This window comes from Protopterus annectens, chromosome 6.part0, assembly GCF_019279795.1.
Source record: "Protopterus annectens isolate FY-2018-M chromosome 6.part0, PAN1.0, whole genome shotgun sequence".
Taxonomy (NCBI): domain Eukaryota; kingdom Metazoa; phylum Chordata; order Ceratodontiformes; family Protopteridae; genus Protopterus; species Protopterus annectens.
In genome coordinates, this window is record NC_056737.1 from 1,773,888,485 (window position 1) to 1,773,907,469 (window position 18,985).

The following is an 18,985-nucleotide window of genomic DNA, read 5'->3' on the forward strand; positions in this document are numbered from 1 at the left end:
TGGCTCTAGATGATTGTCACTGTTGAAGTGACACCCCAACTGCATGTGCAAAATGGGAAAAAAATTTGTGGATGGATGGACGGATGGACATGATTCTCAAAGGGGACAAAAAAGATTGGTAATGGGCTATTAGGTAAAAGCTGCATAATGCACTTCATGCAAGACTCATGAATCATACTTCCTGGATTTTACTTCCTGGTTTGTTGTTGACCAATATAAATGTTGTGGTCATTTTCTAGACCATTTTGGAGTCATTCATGTAATTCAGTGCAGAAAACAGGCCCATAGAGCTGCTGAAGTTTCCCACTGATAATAACTACAGTTGGGTGCGTGGCCATTTGATATTTCATCACAAAATTCCCTTTCATGAACTGCAGCTGCCAAATGACTTTCCGAGTCATCTATTTAATTTAGAATTTAATGTTGATGGCAACTCTTTTTACAGAAGTGAGGGGCAGGGCAACAAGGCACATGGGAAGTACTTTTCAACATTACAGTAGGCCAAGTTACTACTATGAGGCATGCTGACAGCTGTCACTACAGTGCCTTAGAAAGTTCACTGAACATTAGGAAGAAACAGACATATGCAGGTTCTGTAAAAAAAGAACTGGAAACAGTCACACATCTTGTTGCTGTTTGTGACAGACTCGTGACATAGGGCCTGTATACTGAAAAAAAAGCAATAATGTAGTAAGATTGCTGCACTGAGAAGTCAGCAAGCACTACAATATTGAAGTAGTTGAGAAGCACTGGAAACATGAACAACAGAGCATTGTAGACAATGATGAAATTTATTTCACATGAGATCACCCATTACTGACAGTTCAAAAAACAGAAGTGATAGTGAATGAAAAAAAGACAAAAGTAGCGGTGATCATTGAAATTGCTACACCCAGTGATTACAGTGTATTATGTACAGAGAGACACAAAGTCATAAAATACCAGGATTTGCAGGCAAAAACGAGAGCATTGTAGAAGACAGATACTCAAAAGTTCCAATAGTAGTAATGCAACAGGGCAAATAAAATAATTTACAGTCATATTTAGATATGCTACCAATACATGTAACTGTATGAATTACAGAAGGTGTTGTTTCTGGGCACATCATTGGTGGTGCTTCGAAGAGCACTTTTGGCTAATATCAAAGATTGAAACAATACTCATTTCATGAACTTTAATCATATCTTGACTTAGAAATGGGATCCATTCCCTTCATGGTATTAGAAACTCAAAAAACTTTGAGAAATTAAACAGCGAGAAGCCTGTGTATCAGTGTCTCTACATGAGCCCCTTCCAGTCACTCATTTCCATCACTACCTACTTGACTACACCCGTGGATGAGCCACCTTTGAACCTAAACAGAAGGAGTGTAAAATATTATAGGTGGTGCCTTACTGATCTGTGCTATGGAGGCCAAAGGTGGCATCATTAAATTTATGAATCCTTACTAACAAAGCTGGCAATGTGAGGCTTTCCTACACTTGGAAATTTGCAGTGTCACTGAAAAATGGGTATAAGGACACCAAATGTATTGCAAAATTACAAGGGATCTCTACCTCTGATTACTATAAGCCTAATAGACCAAAGGGTGATATTTATTGATTAATTTATTTTTGTCAAGGACACTTGCTTTCTAGAGTGCAAGAATCCAAAACAGAGTTAGAACATATATGCCTCATATTCTTAATGTATTACACTGACTCTGATATCACAGGCTGATGTCATATGACCGCTAAGTTAACTAATGTATATAAAGATTTTCTGAAAAGACTACAGGATTTAAAATCAAGGAGAAACAATGCTTATCAGAGATGTCTGTTATGCAGATAATGGCTGGATGAATTACTGCACAATGAATATGCAATTCTCACTGATTTGGTTAACCAGAAATCTTGAGCAAACAATCAAAAGCCCAACAATGTGTAGCAACTTCTCAGTCATTATATTAACTAACCTGGGGTGTTCATGCTCCCCCCTTAAAGTCAGCCAATTCTAAACTAGCTTTGATCATAACACTTAATTTTATATTATGAACTATAAACAACTTGGCTAGAAACATGTCAAACTTCCTAGATTTCTTCAATGAGAAATATTCTACTATCTATGAAGTTCTTCCAACAACAGATAAGGACTCTCTCCATTACACTTAAACCATTTTAAACCATTTTATAACATCATTAATGAATGCTTACCAAAAAACAAATACCAAAAATAAAACTCTTATGGGGAATCGCTAAATCAACTTATTATATATTAAAAAAGTACTGTTCAACATTCAAAGGTAAACCCAATTCTCAAAAAAGTCCAGGTTAAATAAACTATAAAAACTGCATTAAGGAATCATTAGATTTCTTAAATAAGACTAGGCAATTCATCTGATATCAAAGACTGAGGGTAATAACAAGGTTTACTTTAATTATGTTAGAAAGCTAAAGAAAGAATTACAGCAGCTCCACAGAGTCAGTAAATAACACACTTATTATCCAGCATCAGACCACATCTAATATACTAGCAGATACATTTTGTACCCATTTCAAAATACATGACAATAAACATTGCCCATACAACAAATGTAGTACCCATGTAATAATGGATAGGATTACAGAAACAAACAGTAACTCGTAGTCTCTGGCAATATTCCAAGTGGCTTTTTACACAGTATCAAAGATAACCTTGTCAAACCACTATCGATAACACTAAACAAGCTCTTCTTCTTATTGGATATGCAGTTGTTATCCTAATATACAAAGGCATCAGTTACACTGGACCCAGATAAATACAGAACTATTAGCCTAACATATTCTTTGTAAAGGTATGGGGCATGCTATAATGGGTCTAACTAAGAATACAGGTAATTTCTCCTCAACATGGTACAGTATGGATTTGTCAAGGATAGCCTATGCATCCTAAACTTAGTAGTTTTCTTTGAAGAAGTGATGGCAGGATTTGAATGATTAACCATATGCACAGCATCTTTAGATTTTGCAAGGGTCTTTGATAACATTCCCAAAACAGAATGTTATAAAAATAATAGTATTTACCATGAAAAGTTATGGAATCAATGGAAACAATTGTTACATAATGGAAGTCAACAAGTTGGAGTTGAATGTCATCTACTACTCTTAAATGAGGTGACCATATTGTCCCAAAGGACTCTGCACTGAACGCATTTCCATTTTAGATTTAGACTCTTCTTCACAGATATTAAAGCATGGGAGAGCTGTGGATTACAATGCATGTAAATGACCACAGACTGGGTTACTTTAAAATATGCTAATATACTTCAAGAGGGAGTTAAATGAGATTCATATTTTCCGTAATAACAATGGACTTGTTTTTAACATTACCAAATGGAGCATCAAAAGGGTTAGTACACAAAACAAATATTTATTACAAAATAAATGTCCTATTCTTACAAACAGACATACACCCTGGGACCACAGAAGATGCTGAACTTGGATTCAGCCAATGCATTGTCCATACCACCAGAAAAGCATATGCAGTTTTCTACATAATCACTTTTTCGTTTTATCTTTTCATTAAAGCGTTTGATTGAAATATCCATATATTACACCAACTGGCATTTCTACAATTTTTCTGCTGCCATATCAGACACAGTTTTACCAAACATAGCTTCAAAAGAAAGCTCTGCTCATTTATTTATGCAAAACTTATTTAAATAACTACATATAACATATATATATATATATATATATATATATATATATATATATATATATATATATACATACATATTCAACTACAACCAGGCCCCATGAGAAGCTCAGTGTCTCTCCAACCTAACACCACTCTAAGCAATCAGGTGCAATAACACCTTTATCTTTAACCTGACCAGTGGATACACTGTTATATGAAAAGCGCAGTCTGGGTCTGAACTGTCTGCAAACACAAACAGCTAAAGTTAACTTTGTGTATGTGTCTACCTGTTTGAGCTAATATTCATTATTCCCTGGAGAGCACTCTGCTTTGGCTTGTAAGCAGCACCCCCACCACACACACACACACACACACACACACACACACACACACACACACACACACACACACACACACACACACACACACATACACTCCTCCTCTTACATTTCTCTTTTATTCCCTTCTGTTAGCAAATAGTATCCATAACTGATCAAATACTGTGTGTGTTAATTTAACTGAGAGCACAGTAGCCTACAGATACAAGGTTATGCTGTTTTTCCACCTGATAAATGGTTAAGAAATGACTTACAGCTTCACAGCAGTTCTTGGTCAATTTTGATTGTTTCTCTTAAACACAAACTTGTCTTTGCCTGGATCTTGGCTTATTAACAGCAGTGCAAAAGAACTCCCAGCCCACACTCTTGTTTCCCTCTCCCCCTTCCCTGTTTGTTACCTTAAGCCAATCCCTACGTTAATAAATATTACCTGTGGCAGGCACCATTTTTTACAACTACAACCACCCTGCTACAGGCCCCATGAGAAGCTCAGTGTCTCTCCAGTAAGTGTTTTACAACTGTCTATGCTTATTTATGTTGAATTGTGCTCCACAGACATCTAATATGATTTATGCTGTGTTACTGGAGGAAACTATGGCATGCTAGCATGTGTTTGTCTTCACCAAGTTGTGTAGTATATTAGTATGTACTATTTGCATAGTTGCACCTTGTCAACTAATAGTATTCCTGTATATGTGTTGTGCGTAGGCAGCTCATACTGCTGTCTAATTATATCTATATAATTGTGGTGTAAGTGGTGCATAGAATCACATCATAGACCCAGTACAGAGTGCTGCATGCTATATTTTTATCTGTGACTGCATACCTGTCAGTTGAGGTCCCTTCTTACTAATGTGTTATCCAATTGGCTCAGCATTTGCATATACTAGTAGTTGATTCAAGACATATTTTCCTGTGCACAGTTTGTTTTGTAGTCTTTATAATGTATCTTTACCATCTCAACAGTGCTTCCTCCTCTCTGTACTCTTCTTTTCTAGACCTAACACCACTCTAAGTAATCGGCTGCAATAACAACTTTATCTTTAACCCGACAGGTGGATACACTATTATATGAAAAGCGCAGTCCGGGTCTGAACTGTCTGCAAACACAAACAGCTAAAGTTAACTTTGTGTATGTGTCTACCTGTTTGAGCTAATATTCATTATCCCCTGGACAGCACTCTGCTTTGGCTTGTAAGCTGCACCCCCACACACTCATCTTCCATGTCTCTTTTATTCCATTCTGTTAGCAAATAGTATCCATAACTGATCAAATACTGTGTGTGTTTAATTTAATTGAGAGCACAGTAGCCTAGAGATACAAGGTTATGCTGTTTTTCCACCTGATAAATTGTTAAGAAATGACTTACAGCTTCACAGCAGTTCTCGGTCAATTTTGATTGTTTTTCTTAAACACAAACTTCTCTTTGCCTAGATCTTGGCTCATTAACAGCAGTACAAAAGAACTGCCAACCCACACTATTGTTCCCCCCTTCCCTGTTTATTACCTTAAGCCAATCTCAAAGTTAATAAATATTACCTGTGGCAGGCAGCATTTTAGATTTTACGAAGCCAGACTGGGTCTGAAGCACTAATAGCTCCCTTCCAATCAATATCTTAGAAAACCTTTACTACCTGATTTGCCTTACTAAGTCCCTTACTACCCATTAAAGAGTACCTCAGTGGAAAACTGCTCAAGACAGCCTAATGCTTTACATGTGAGCTCTTGAAGGCTAAATGTCTTAGCAGGGCATAAAACTGAAATTTAGTCTCATAGCCATAAAACTATAAAATGTAACACGCAACTCTTCGGACAAATTTTATAAAAAGGAGGAGAGGAACCTAGTAGAAAGTAAGAAAGAACCTACTTTTAGCTCCAGTGCACTCACGCAGTATACAAAGACCCTTAATACCTCTGGTTTGGCCGTGCTTCGCTCGCTGTGCTCAGGCTTGCTTCGCACCCCACCCTATCCCTAAATTCCACCCTCCCCCAGTGGTGCTAAATATATAGTGCTACAATCACACCCCTTCTTTCTTCAACCAATCAGCACAAGCTTGAACACTTAATACATCCCCTCCCATTTAACTCCTTACTTACTAGGTATCAGCATCCCATTAGAACAAGATATGCCAACCCTAAAACCAAAAGATACCAAAGTTTATTAATTAAAATCTGGAAGCTCACAATCAGATTACAATGCAACTTGACAACGGATGGAGATATTCACCCATAACCTGGCCCATTCTCATCCACTGGCTCTAGGTCCTTTACTAACTGTCCCACTACTACACAAATCTTAGACAAACCTCCAAACTCACTCTTGATCAGTCACCTAAACATCAGAAGTGTAAACAATAAGATTCAACACCTACATGCTCTCTTCGATGCTCTTTCCCCAGACATACTATGTCTTACTGAAACCTGGCTAAAACCTTCTACTTCAGATAATGAAATTATACCACCAGGCTATAACATCTTAAGGCTTGATTGAACCAATAGAAAGGGAGGTGGGGTAGCTGTTCTGTACAAATCCATGCTTGAAGTGTCCAATAATGCCCTGCAAACATCCCTGTTTGGCAATGCTGAAATTCTTATCACTAAGCTCCACATTAATAAGAACAAATGTATAAATCTCATATGTGTGTATATTCCCCCAGGCAATAACATAAATACCATTGAAGATATCCTACATTGGTTATCCAGCAATTACCTCCAAGAAACCATTGTACTTGGGGACTTCAACATAGACTAGAACATGTGTTCCTCAGAACCAACCCACTCACCACATAAACCTTTATGGATTTTCACAGGACATATCCTCCCCCACTAGGATCAGTAAACCCAACAATAAAGCAAGTATTCTGGATTGGATTCTTGTTAACACCCATCTCCTTAAATACAAGAGTGGGACCCTGCCTGATGATGTAAGTGATCACTTCCTCACCTATTTAATCAGGCAAAAACCTAATATCCACAACCAGTCCATTTTTAAAACAATAAGGAACAATAAGAATTTCAACTGCACAAATTTCCAAAATGAACTCAAATCTTGCAATTGGTCAGTTCTGAAACAATTACCACTTGAAGAAGCAGTAAATTACTTTAATACCAAATTCCTATCCATCCTTGACACCCATGCACCAGCACGGACTATTAGAACCAAAACAAAAGTTGCTCCTTAGCTCTCAAAAGAAACCAGACATAAATTGCTAATTAGAAATAGGGCTTCTGCCACTTTGAGGACCACAAAAAAGCCACATAGCTCAACTTAGATACAGACAGCTAAGAAATGAAACAAAAAAATCCACCACGTTAGACAAGAAAAACTATTACTGTCATCTACAAGAAAAAACACCAAACAAGCCACAAAAGTTTTGGGTAGGTATAAACAAACTCCTTAGTCCAGGACAGTCGTCCACTCCTACCCCCTTGGAGTCTAACCAAAAAACCCCAGCAGAAATTGCCATTACCTTTAACAGCTTCTTTACAACAACCATCCAGAACCTAGCTAACCAATTATCCCCTGGATGCCCATATTCTCCGGCCACTACACCCTGCTCCCAACTCCCCTTTAACTTCAAGCCAGTTTGCATATCTTTGGTCCGAAAATTACTTAAAAAAACTAAAGCCTACCACCCTGTCTGCTGATCTCCTCCCTGCAGAATATCTACAAAAAGCTGCAGATGCCATAGCATACCCCATTACTATCCTGATCGACAGAACTATGACTGAAGCATCCATACCCTCCATCTGGTAGATATCCCATGTCATCCCACTCCATAAAGGGGGCAGCTCTACTGAACTTTCAAGCTATAGACCCATAGCTATTCTGTTACCCTTGGCTAAAATTATGGAAAAATGTATCCACAATCAACTCCTGAACTATCTTATCCATAATAATCTTCTAGCCAACACCCAGCATGGCTTTAGACCATTCCATAGTACAACCCCAGCCCTCCTCTCCTTCTCTAACGTCATTAACCAACGCCGAAACAATAATAAACTTTCCTCTGCTATCTTTCTCGATCTTTCAAAAGCCTTTGATATGGCAAACCACAAAATACTCATAACACTTTGAAATCCATCTCCCTAGAGGACCAGGCCATCCAATGGTTTCAATCATATCTCAGTGGTAGACAACAGGCTGTCCTATGGCAGTGCAAACTATCCACCCTTTTACCCATCACCCTCGGAGTACCCCAAGGCTCCATACTAGGTCCATTATTATTTTCCATTTCATCAATGATTTGTATAAGGTCATCCCAAATGCAACATGCATTCAATATGCAGATGACTCCACTTTAGTATGCTCTGACACTTCACCTACAGAGTTGCAGATTCTATCCCAAAATACTTTTACCACAGTTGAACATTGGCTCCTTAACTGTTGTCTTGTGTTAAATCCTAATAAAACCAAACTGCTGCTTTTCTCCCCCACTCACAGGTCTGTCCCTATAACCTTTACATTAAAATCCAACAACGGCACCATTATTTCCCCAGATTCCTCAACCAAACTGTTAGGAGCTATAATAGCTAAAGATATGCATAGCAATAAAACTATTAAAAGAGTTAATAAAAACCTTGGCTCACTACATAGAATCAAGCCCTTCCTAACGTCATTAGCCAGAATTGTACTTGCTCATACACATCTACTCTCCACCATCCTCTATGCTTCCCCTCTATTTACAAACCTCAGCAAAACTGACCTTAATAAACTTTCTAGCAGCTACAATCACATTGCTAATTTGCTACCGATGCAGCCTACTGAACTCATCACTGTCATAACCTAAATCTACTAGGATGGCTTGAACTGCTTAACCTACTTCAGGTTAACCAACTAATAGCTGCACACAAGATCCTGTACCAACTAGATAATACACCTGTACTTAAAAACCTCATCACCCCCTACAGTAACCTTAGCGCACTTTGTTCATATGAAAGACTACTAGCTCAAATTCATAAATCCAACAACACAGCCGGTAAATCTCCATTTGCTAACTCTGCTGGCAACACTTGGAATTCTCTTCCTGCTAATCTTACATCTGAACTCTCTCTACCTCAGTTCAAGAAAAGTCTGATTCAGTACTTTAAAAAAAGATGGCTATGTCCTTGTCCTAATCCAGACTAACTCTAACCATCACTCGTGTGCACATGGAGGACTTCTGCCTGCACTTTATTGTTTCTTAACTTATAAATCCTATGATCTCCTTGGATCTACTACCAGGTTAGCCTACTAGGCATTCAATACCCTATCATTCTTAAAAACACTGACTAGAATTTTCCATCTGAGTAAAAATGCAATAATTTGTTTATCTGTTTTTGTGTTTGTTTACATCTGTGTAAAAATCCTCTTATTTGTGCTTTATTTTGTGTTTTAAACTGCAAAAATGTAACAGTCTGTTGAATGTCTTTTTGGAGCTTTTCTCCCTGGACCTCCTCTGAAAATGGACATGTATCCAGTCAGAATATCCCGGTAAACAAATGTAAAATAAATAAATAAAATAAATAAATAAATAAATAAGCCATGAAACTTCTAATATTAGATCTCAGATGTGTGATGGAGCCCCCCTCTATTTGGGGTGTCATTAATCTCATTTAAAGATTGTCAGTTAACCCCACAGAGGCTCATTCAAGTCAGTGGTCTCATTACACTTGTGTTTGGGGTCAGAGAGAACTAAGAGAAGGGGGCTGCGAGGAGAAAAATTATAGTCCATGAAGGAGTAGGATTCATGTCATTAGACTTATGATGTTTATACTGATTGTCAGTTCAATTAAACAAGGACAATTAAAATGCATTTTTCAAAGTAAAGATGCAGTCTTATTGAAACTACAAGGAAACTTATTTCAAGCAATGTTTTTGAAGGTGGGTCCATCACAGCCATTTTACTTAAATATACTATCTCAACAACTGCACAACAATGAAGAAACGGCAAAGACCTCCTACAGTGAAAGACCATACAGCTTCTGTACATCCTCAGAACAACTGGCTATCAAACCACTAGGCCTGAAGTGGCACAACACTGCAATACACCAGATCCAAGAACATTTCAACAGCCTGTTACCAACACACCATATCAAAGAACATTTCAACAGCCTGTTACCAACACACCAGATGCAAGTAGATTTCAACAGCTTAACAACACTAACAGCAAAAAGAGAGAAAGGGAGAGAGAGAGGGAGATGGGGGGAGAATGTCCTAGTTACTAACCATACCTTACTTCTAAACGTGGAAATTTAGTAAATAATGCAAGATGCAATAAGTTTTACTGGAATCTGCCCTGAATGTCAATGAATGGGTATCTTATACAAAAATGATGGCCCGAACAAAAGAAATTCTGAATGGGCATAATACATTTTTAGCAAAGCCCTGACCATTATGTTACTAAGTATAATTCAATATATATATATATATATATATATATATATATATATATATATATATATGCACACACACACACACACACACACACACACACACACACACACACACACACACACACACACACACACACACACACACAAGTTATAGGTACTAGCTAACACCATATAGTAAAATTAACCCTGCAGTTAAGTGTCTGCAAACAGCACTGTGAATATGTATGGAGGGTGACACACATTTATGTAAATATACTAAAATGGGTAAAATATGCAGTTGTGGGCAAACTGAAAACATATATTATAATACTTAAAATTAAAAATTGGGATATGTAGGAGATGGGCAATACTTGTACTAGAAAATGACAATTTTTTAAATAATGGCTCCCCCACTCCACATACACTGGGTTATTGTATGTATGTGAATATGAGTGCATGTACTCATGTGTTGTGGGGTATCTCTGAGCCTCGTTCCATGCCATTGGCACTGCTTAAATAAGGACGCATTTTACAACTTTTATATGCTAATGTATTGCAGCAAATGTATGGTTTATTGTGTTTGGTCTAATCTGGCCTTTTATGTTGTTGTGTGCTTTAATTTTCTGATTTAAGAATTATTTTGCATTTCTGTTATTCATTCTGATTTTTATTTACCAAAAAAGGTACAATTACTCATATCTTTCTACCTACCAAGAAATACTCACATTTGGATTTTGACACATTTGGAACAGAAGCCACAAGGATAAGTAAATATACAAGATGTTGACATCCTGACTAAAATGTTTTTTGTTTTTCTTTGATCTTTCCTTGAGAGGTCTAAAAGGCCTGTATCTGTACACAGAGCTGCTGAAGTAGTGGCTAGTATTCTCATTAACTTGTAGCTTCAGCTGTAATCATTAGACACATATGCAGTTATGTTATTACTGGAGAATTATACAGAACACTAAAAGGCAACCTTTCTGAAATCTCAGCCCTCTTCCACCTCCATTTCTGCCATGGCATTCCTACAAATCCACATGTTACCATAGGTGAGTACAAGACTAGCTACCCTTTCAGGCCATTTTTAAGCCTATCCAGTTTCACTTTTTATGCTTGAAATAACCTATCCCATATGGTTATAGACTGGTTTTAACAATCCTATGGGTGATAATTATATATTACCCTGAAAGAGAATAATTGGGGTCATATGATAGAAAATTTGAGGGGACCAATGCATGTGATAAAGCATCTAGGAGCTGCCAGTGTCCATTAGTAGAACAGGGGGCAACTGTGGGGTACATTTTCTGTTTCCCATTCATAAATCTAAGTTGTACTTGAATATGGGCAGGGATGAACTTGTATTTTTGTTGATGGAGATTCTGTTCCATTGCAGTGGTATCCTCTCTGAGATACACCTGTCCCTCCAAACTGGTCTGCTGATATTGCAGAAGAGGTTTAGATCCATAGACTGAGTATTTCTGATGCCATTTCAGATGCAGTAAATCCATCAATAATGGTTCGGGGGATACCTTTTATGCCAGTCACAGGTAACCTCTCAGCAGTCTGTAGGATACCGAGCATAGTGACAGAGCATTGAGTCAGTCCATGTAGGACATGTTGTTTAGGTCTTGTATTCTTTTAGTAAGGTACCTCTGTGGGCATTCTAGTTGTTGCATGTGTCTGGACAGATACATGCCAAAGGGGGAATTATATTCAATGACTGGCCTAATGATGGCTGAGTAAAGGTGGGACAATGATATCCCTAGATCTAGAAACAATCCCTTTCTTTATAAGCTTTTTAATATAGAAGGACATTCTTACAACAACAGACGTACATTGGTCAAAGGTTAGGTCACTGTCCAGATAAGTTCCCAAATTCCAAACAACTGGGTCAACTCTTAGAGGCATACTGTCTGGATGTAACCATCAGGAAGTTACACTTACTAACCACATTTACTATGCAGTTATAATGCAGCTTTTCTGTTTCCTTTTACATCACATTACAGCTATCTGTTTGCTTTGTGTTTCTTACCTGTACAATGTTACCACAATTCCCTTTGGTATTGTTAATCTGAAAGGAGATAAAATCTTCCCCTTCTATCAGTGGACAATGTTTGTCATTGATGCGAACACCCTCTCTCTCAAACCCAAGCTGGAACAATTTGCACTTGGAAATAGAGACCTCCATCTGATATGCTTTGCATGTAACATCGGCTTGGATGATGTCTGTATCTCCTACAGAAGAATTGGGTAAAAAAAAAAAAAAACAGAAACCTATGATTATCTAGTTTACACATATAGTGGGCTCCTCAGATCCAGTCAAAGCATTTCTGTAACATAAGTTATGCCTTTTTCATACAGACATATTATTACCCCACTGCAGACAGGCATGAGCACTGATTTGCCCTTCAATTACTCATTTTTAATTTTTTTATTAGAATACAGTCTGACTGTACTTTTTACATCCAGTTGTGCACCTTGTCAGAGCAAACAGGAAATGAAGACTAACTTAGCATATTTGTACATGAAAAGTAACATCTTACAAGGATTTACAGGATGCTAGTTTAACAGATGATAATATGTGTAACATTTTACATTTGCCCTATGTCTGAGGCTGAAAAGAAATGAAGAAATTATGGATTTAGTCTTTTTTAGAACACTTGCAATCTTTATGGTTTTTTTTACAAAAAGTGGTTGTATCACAATTCTCAATGAGTTATGATGCCAATCCACTTGCATAAGGACATCAGGTAATTTTAAGTGTTTTTTTTTATAATAAACTTGAAAAATATTAAAAGAAACATTATTAAAAGTAAAAAGAATATTAAGAACTAAACCTCACAGCCACAAGATAAACATGTAATTGAACCAGTTCAGTAGACTGAAGCAACCACAATAAAAACACTTCCTTTATTGTTGCTGAAGTTAAAAGAATTTGTTAAAATGAAATGACAAGTGCGTTCATTTTTGTATTAAAAACTTCAGCAGATGACCAGATATACATTGCGATTGTATTTTAACATACTTTTTGATCACATGACATCACACCTCCAAATGGCCCAGTAACTCAAATCCACATCACATCTTAATGAATATGCAACAGGAATACAAAAAATTTGCTCCCCAACTCATTAACAAGTGTTTCCTAATCTTAATTGTGATTTTAACTTTAAAATGTATGCTAAAGAAAACATGCCATTTAGACCGGGCCAAGAATTTGCTCCTAAGTACAGCTGCCAATACAGCTCCCATTTCTCAAGAAACAATGGCCACGGTCCCCATGTGGGTCATGCTCTATTTTTCCAAAATTTAAAACTTAAATAAATACAAGGGAAAGTACAATAGATGTTTGAATAAAGCATTAGTGCCTTCTTTTTCTTAATCTTCTATAAATGTTCATACACCCTCTCCTTTATTTTCCGCTCGGTTTTACCAATTTAAAAACACTGACAGGAGTTGCACATAGCTGCATACACAACTCCATCAGTGTTACAACTGTAGTTCCCATTGATATATACCTCAATATTGTTTATAGTAACCTCCCTAGCAACATAAATCGATTTAAAAATCGACAAGCCCCACATGTTCTCATTCCTAACAATCTCCTGGAAGTCTTGTTTTCTTTCTCAAGAATATTTTTTAAATTCAGATTTTTCCTATAAACAATTTTTGAGGAATGTCCTAGTCGATTCACAAGATCTTTTTCCTCTCTTATTACATTCCAATATTTCTCCAAGATCCATCTTAAATTTCTGGCATTCATGCTATATGATGTAATAAACACATAATGAAAAGGGCGATCTACATTTGGCTCTTGGTTGGTTTGATACACTGTATTCATAATATTATTATTATGTGACAATTGAATTCCACCTTCCATAGGATAATCGTCCTCATGTGAGTTTTCCATATTGGTGTAAAATGATGTCTATCCCTTTTATCAATAATTTCACTCATAATATTGTTAATAAATTCAGTTGGATAACCTCTCCTTTCAAACATATCCTTTAAATTGTAACACTCTTCAATAAAATCTTCCTTTTTCAAGATCATCCAGGCTGCATGTACGAATTACCCTTTACTACTGATTTTTTTCTGGCTTATACGATGACAACTTGTAAAGTGTGAAAATCTGTTGGAATACATAGCTTTCCTATGTATTCTAGAGATGAATCTTCCTTCTTTAATATTCTTGGTCAAAAGGACATCCAAATGTGCAATTTGTTCCCGACTCATCTCACTAGTAAATCTCAAAAAAAAGTACTTTGATTCAAAAATTCCATCAAATCTGGGATTTTTTTCCTCTTCTTCTTGCCAAAAAATGAAGATGCCATCTAAAAATCAAGTATAAAATTTGCATCCTGCAAACCATTTAGACCTGAACAAGACTTTCCTTCCCATTGTAACATTATTATGTTGGCATAAAGGCCACCACACGCAGACCCCATCGCCACCCCACATTTATGTAGAAACAGTTGTCCATCAAACCAAATAAAGTTGTTTTTTAGGACTATGTCTAACAGAATTTCATAGGTGTTTCTCTGGTCTTGAGGAATGAAACACGTCCCCAAAAATTGCAAAAACTATTCCATTCCAACCTCATGTGGGATACAGCTATAGAAATCTTTTACATCAATCATCAGGAAGATGAAATTCTCCTGAAAACATATTTTTTTAATCTTAGCCAGAAATTCTCATGAATCCCAGCATATATGATCTTCCATAGTTACCAAATATTTAAGCTTGGTATCAATAAATTCTGTAACTGGATGAGTAATAGATCCATGACTATCTACTATCGGACAAAGAGGCGGACTGGCAACACATTTATGTATCTTAGGTAATCCAAATATGGTTGCCATTTTTGGAAAAGCCACATTCAAATAATTATATTCCTTCAGGTCAATTTGACCATTTATTAACAAATCTTCCAAATAAGTTTTTATATATCTGTAAACTTGATTCATTTCATTGACAGAAACTCCCTTATATGTCATCCTGGTCAGCAAAGCATGCATCCATTCATTGTAATCAGATTTGTCCATCACTACCAGACCTCTTTCCTTGTCTGGTGTCATAAAGTGCAGATTACAGTTAGTAATTGTAGACAGGATGTCTCTTTCGTCCTTAGACAAATTGTGTTTCTGCATTTTCCTAATCATCACCAACTCATACATATTCCTGATATCTAATTCACACACCTTCCCAAATATGTTCAATGTGGGATGGATTGGGGGATTATATGTACTGGAAACTCAAAATGGAGCTAATGGCATATTTAAATCCTGAAACATCAAACAGAAAGCAAATTTTTCATATTCATGTTGCATATCCATTAAGATGTGATGTGGATTGGAATTATTGGGCCATTTGGAGAGTGCAATGTTCATGTGATCAAAAAGTATGTTAAAATACTATCATGATCACAATGTATATGTGGTCATCTGATGAAGTTTTTAATACAAAAACAAAAGTGCTTATCATTTCATTTTAACAACAAATTCTTTTAACTTCAGCAACAATAAAGGAAGAGTTTTTATTGTGGTTGCTTCAGTCTACTGAATTGGTGAAAAAAGAATATTAACAGAAAGAAAGTGTTTGTGCCTGTAAAAACTCACACTAGTGGCTGGTGATATTCAACCTACATTTTTCCTACATAAAAGCATTGGTTCAGATTTCATTTATTACACAGGCAGAACAAACTAGAAGTGCAGTCTACTGTTCCTTTAACATTCATGTTTACAGTTTCAGTTGCAAATGGACATTTTTCAGGCACTCAAAAGACCTCTTGTTGGCAAGCAAAAGACCTCTAGTCAACATCTACAAATGGTATCCCTTGTTGCTAGTAATACTCTGCATTTATGATACCCATGAGTTTTCCCTTATATTTTTTAAACACTCTAATTGCTCAGTTTCAAGTTTAACAAAGTACATATGCACCATTTGGTCAAAGAGTGCCTTGTTTGCACAGTATCTACCAACTCCACCACCACAGTATCAGTAATTTAGTTGCATTAATTTTGTATTTATCTGATGTTGTACAGTCATTTGATTTTTACCTGTATACAGGGCAAGCTGCATAAAATGTACTATTTTGATGGAAAAGATTCCAGGAGTAGCAACAGCACATTTTTTTCCAGTGGTAGATCATGTAACTAGAATTACTTACTTTATACTTACAGGTTGTATGAATGGAATCAATACATCTGAACTATTATATGCAGACCAGTTGTGCACTAAAATATTTACAATGTTACAATATCACAATGTATTTCTAAGGCCAAGAGCCTGAGATGAGATTACTATAAGCCTTGCTCCAATCAGCCCTGGTATGGTATACCAAAGCACAGAATCATACGTCCACACTCTAAAGTGATAAATATTTGCTCCTAGTTTTGAATTTACTACCCTGAGCTTAACCAAATTAGTGTTGCTCCAAGTAACTTTTCCACGGAAAACAAAATTCAGCTCCAAAGTACTATACATCTTATTTTTTAAACATTTATATAGCCATATCAAATCACCTCTATACATCTTGTAAAAAGAAAAGTATAGTTTCAGCTTTTTCATTCTCTCTTGATAATTGGCATCCCTCATGCCATGGATTCCACTGTTGAAAAATCTTTGTGGTTTTTCTAATTTATTATTTTTCCAATTTTTAAGCAGAACATGATTGCAAGACCTTATTTATATGGTTAGAAAACAGAAATTATTGTCAATCAAAATTCCAAAGTTCTCAAACTCCCAAAATATTTCCATACATATCTGTATATTTAATATTTGTCCTACCAAAATGTGTAACATTAGTTTTAGCAAACAAATGAAACTTCATGACTCAGAGCCCATTCAAATAATTTATCTAAATACATTTGCAATTCCTAATTACCTCCTATTGCTGTAACTTTCCCTGCAGTTTGGCATCATCTGCAAAATTTTCAACTCATCATTTGGTCTCTAGGTGAATGCTTGCCATAAATACATGAAATAAGAAGGATACCAGAATAGATCCTGGAGGGGCAATATTTTTGATTTTTATTTCCATGAATCTTAGTCCATAAATACATATGCAGGCCTTCCTTTTATCCAACCAGTTAGCAATCCACCTAACCAAACACTTGTTGAATTTCCATTGTGACAAAGATTTCAAAATAGAATTGTGAGAACAGAGTCAAAGGCCTTAGCTAAGTCAACATAAATTGCATCATTTAGTAACTTTTCATCTGAAGTCCTTATTATTTCTGCATAAAAATAATTAAATTAGTAATGATGGATCTCCCAGAAGGAAAATAGTGCTGCTATACTTCACAATAACCTTGGAATTCTGATTTCATCAATATTCATAGTATAGGACATTCAAAAGTTATATAAATTGTGTTTATTCTCCAGCTCCACTTCTTTCAATAGCTTTTTGACAGCTAAGAAGTTAGTACCATAACAGTTTCTTCTTAATATATTTTTATTTCTTTTATTTATTTCTTTTATTTTTTTAATTTCTTCATACAAAATACAATTAATGACACAATGATCAGAACTAGCAAAGGTTATATAACATTTACTAGGGCTATTATTACTTCTCTTGGTTCCAAGACCACATCTACTATATTATCCCTTCTAATTGGACTTTGGATACTGAATTGCATCTAAATAACTTAGCTCAAATCTCACTATCTTTTCAATATTATTTTTTCTATTAATTAGTCCGCAGTCAATACCAGAGAGATTTAAATCAACCCCTATTTAAAAAGACTTATCTTTAGTTTAGTTTGTAAGCTCAGTGAGCCAGTTTTCCAACAGACTGAGATGGAGGATTATAACACCCCACTATTGTGAGTATCTTATACCCACACTGGATGTCTATTGAAATATGTTCTCAGGCAGTTTTATAATTAGAATGCCCATAAGACATTTCAGTTATAAACTGACTAAATAAAACAGTAACACAAACATAAACCATCTTGGTTATTAACAATGTACTGATACTGACAAGTGGCACAAGTTATCAATTTTCATTTTTCTACTTAATGCTTAAGCTCTTCCTTTCTCTATAAAAAAAGGTTGCATTACACTACATTTACTTGAGAGCACAAGGAAACAATTAACCAGTCTTGTCTTTTAGCTTTTTAGATATTTTAGACATTCATCCTCTTCCTCCTTCATCATTACCCTTTCCCAATTTGTAATATACCTTCTTGATTGTCTTCACATGCTCCTTCTTCACCATGATTTCTCATTGTCTGTTCCACAGGTCCAAAACCGTCTCAGTGAAGAAATACCTTTGCAGGTCCAGAAAGTTGAAAGTATTGCAATCAGCTGTCTGTGCCACCTCCTTACCTCCTTCCTACTCTGTATTTGGGTCTGTATTATAATCTCGACCACCTATCTTGTAGAACGCCAAAACATCAACAGCTAAACGGCAAAAGCTTAAAATCGCAAACAGCCACTTATGCAAATTTTTTCCTCGGGGAAAAAATTTGCTTGGCTGTCGCAAATTAAAATAAACTTCCAAACCCTAACAAAGTGGGGGGGGGGGCTTCACCCCCACCCCAACTAAATATACCAACTCCGAGATCACTCTACATTGGAGAAAGAGCAAATTCCCAATAACGGCCAAGCGAATTCTTTCCTGAGGAAATCA

General features: G+C 36.2%; 1 protein-coding gene across 1 annotated transcript in view; it reads right to left on the reverse strand.

Annotated features, from left to right (window-relative positions):
* TECTA (tectorin alpha) overlaps positions 1-18,985 on the reverse strand; it is a 623,032-nt gene that overhangs the window by 51,044 nt on the left and 553,003 nt on the right. The window contains exon 19 of the mRNA XM_044075148.1: positions 12,383-12,585. Within this exon, the coding sequence (XP_043931083.1) occupies positions 12,383-12,585 (203 nt within the window). The remainder of the gene's footprint in view (positions 1-12,382; positions 12,586-18,985) is intronic.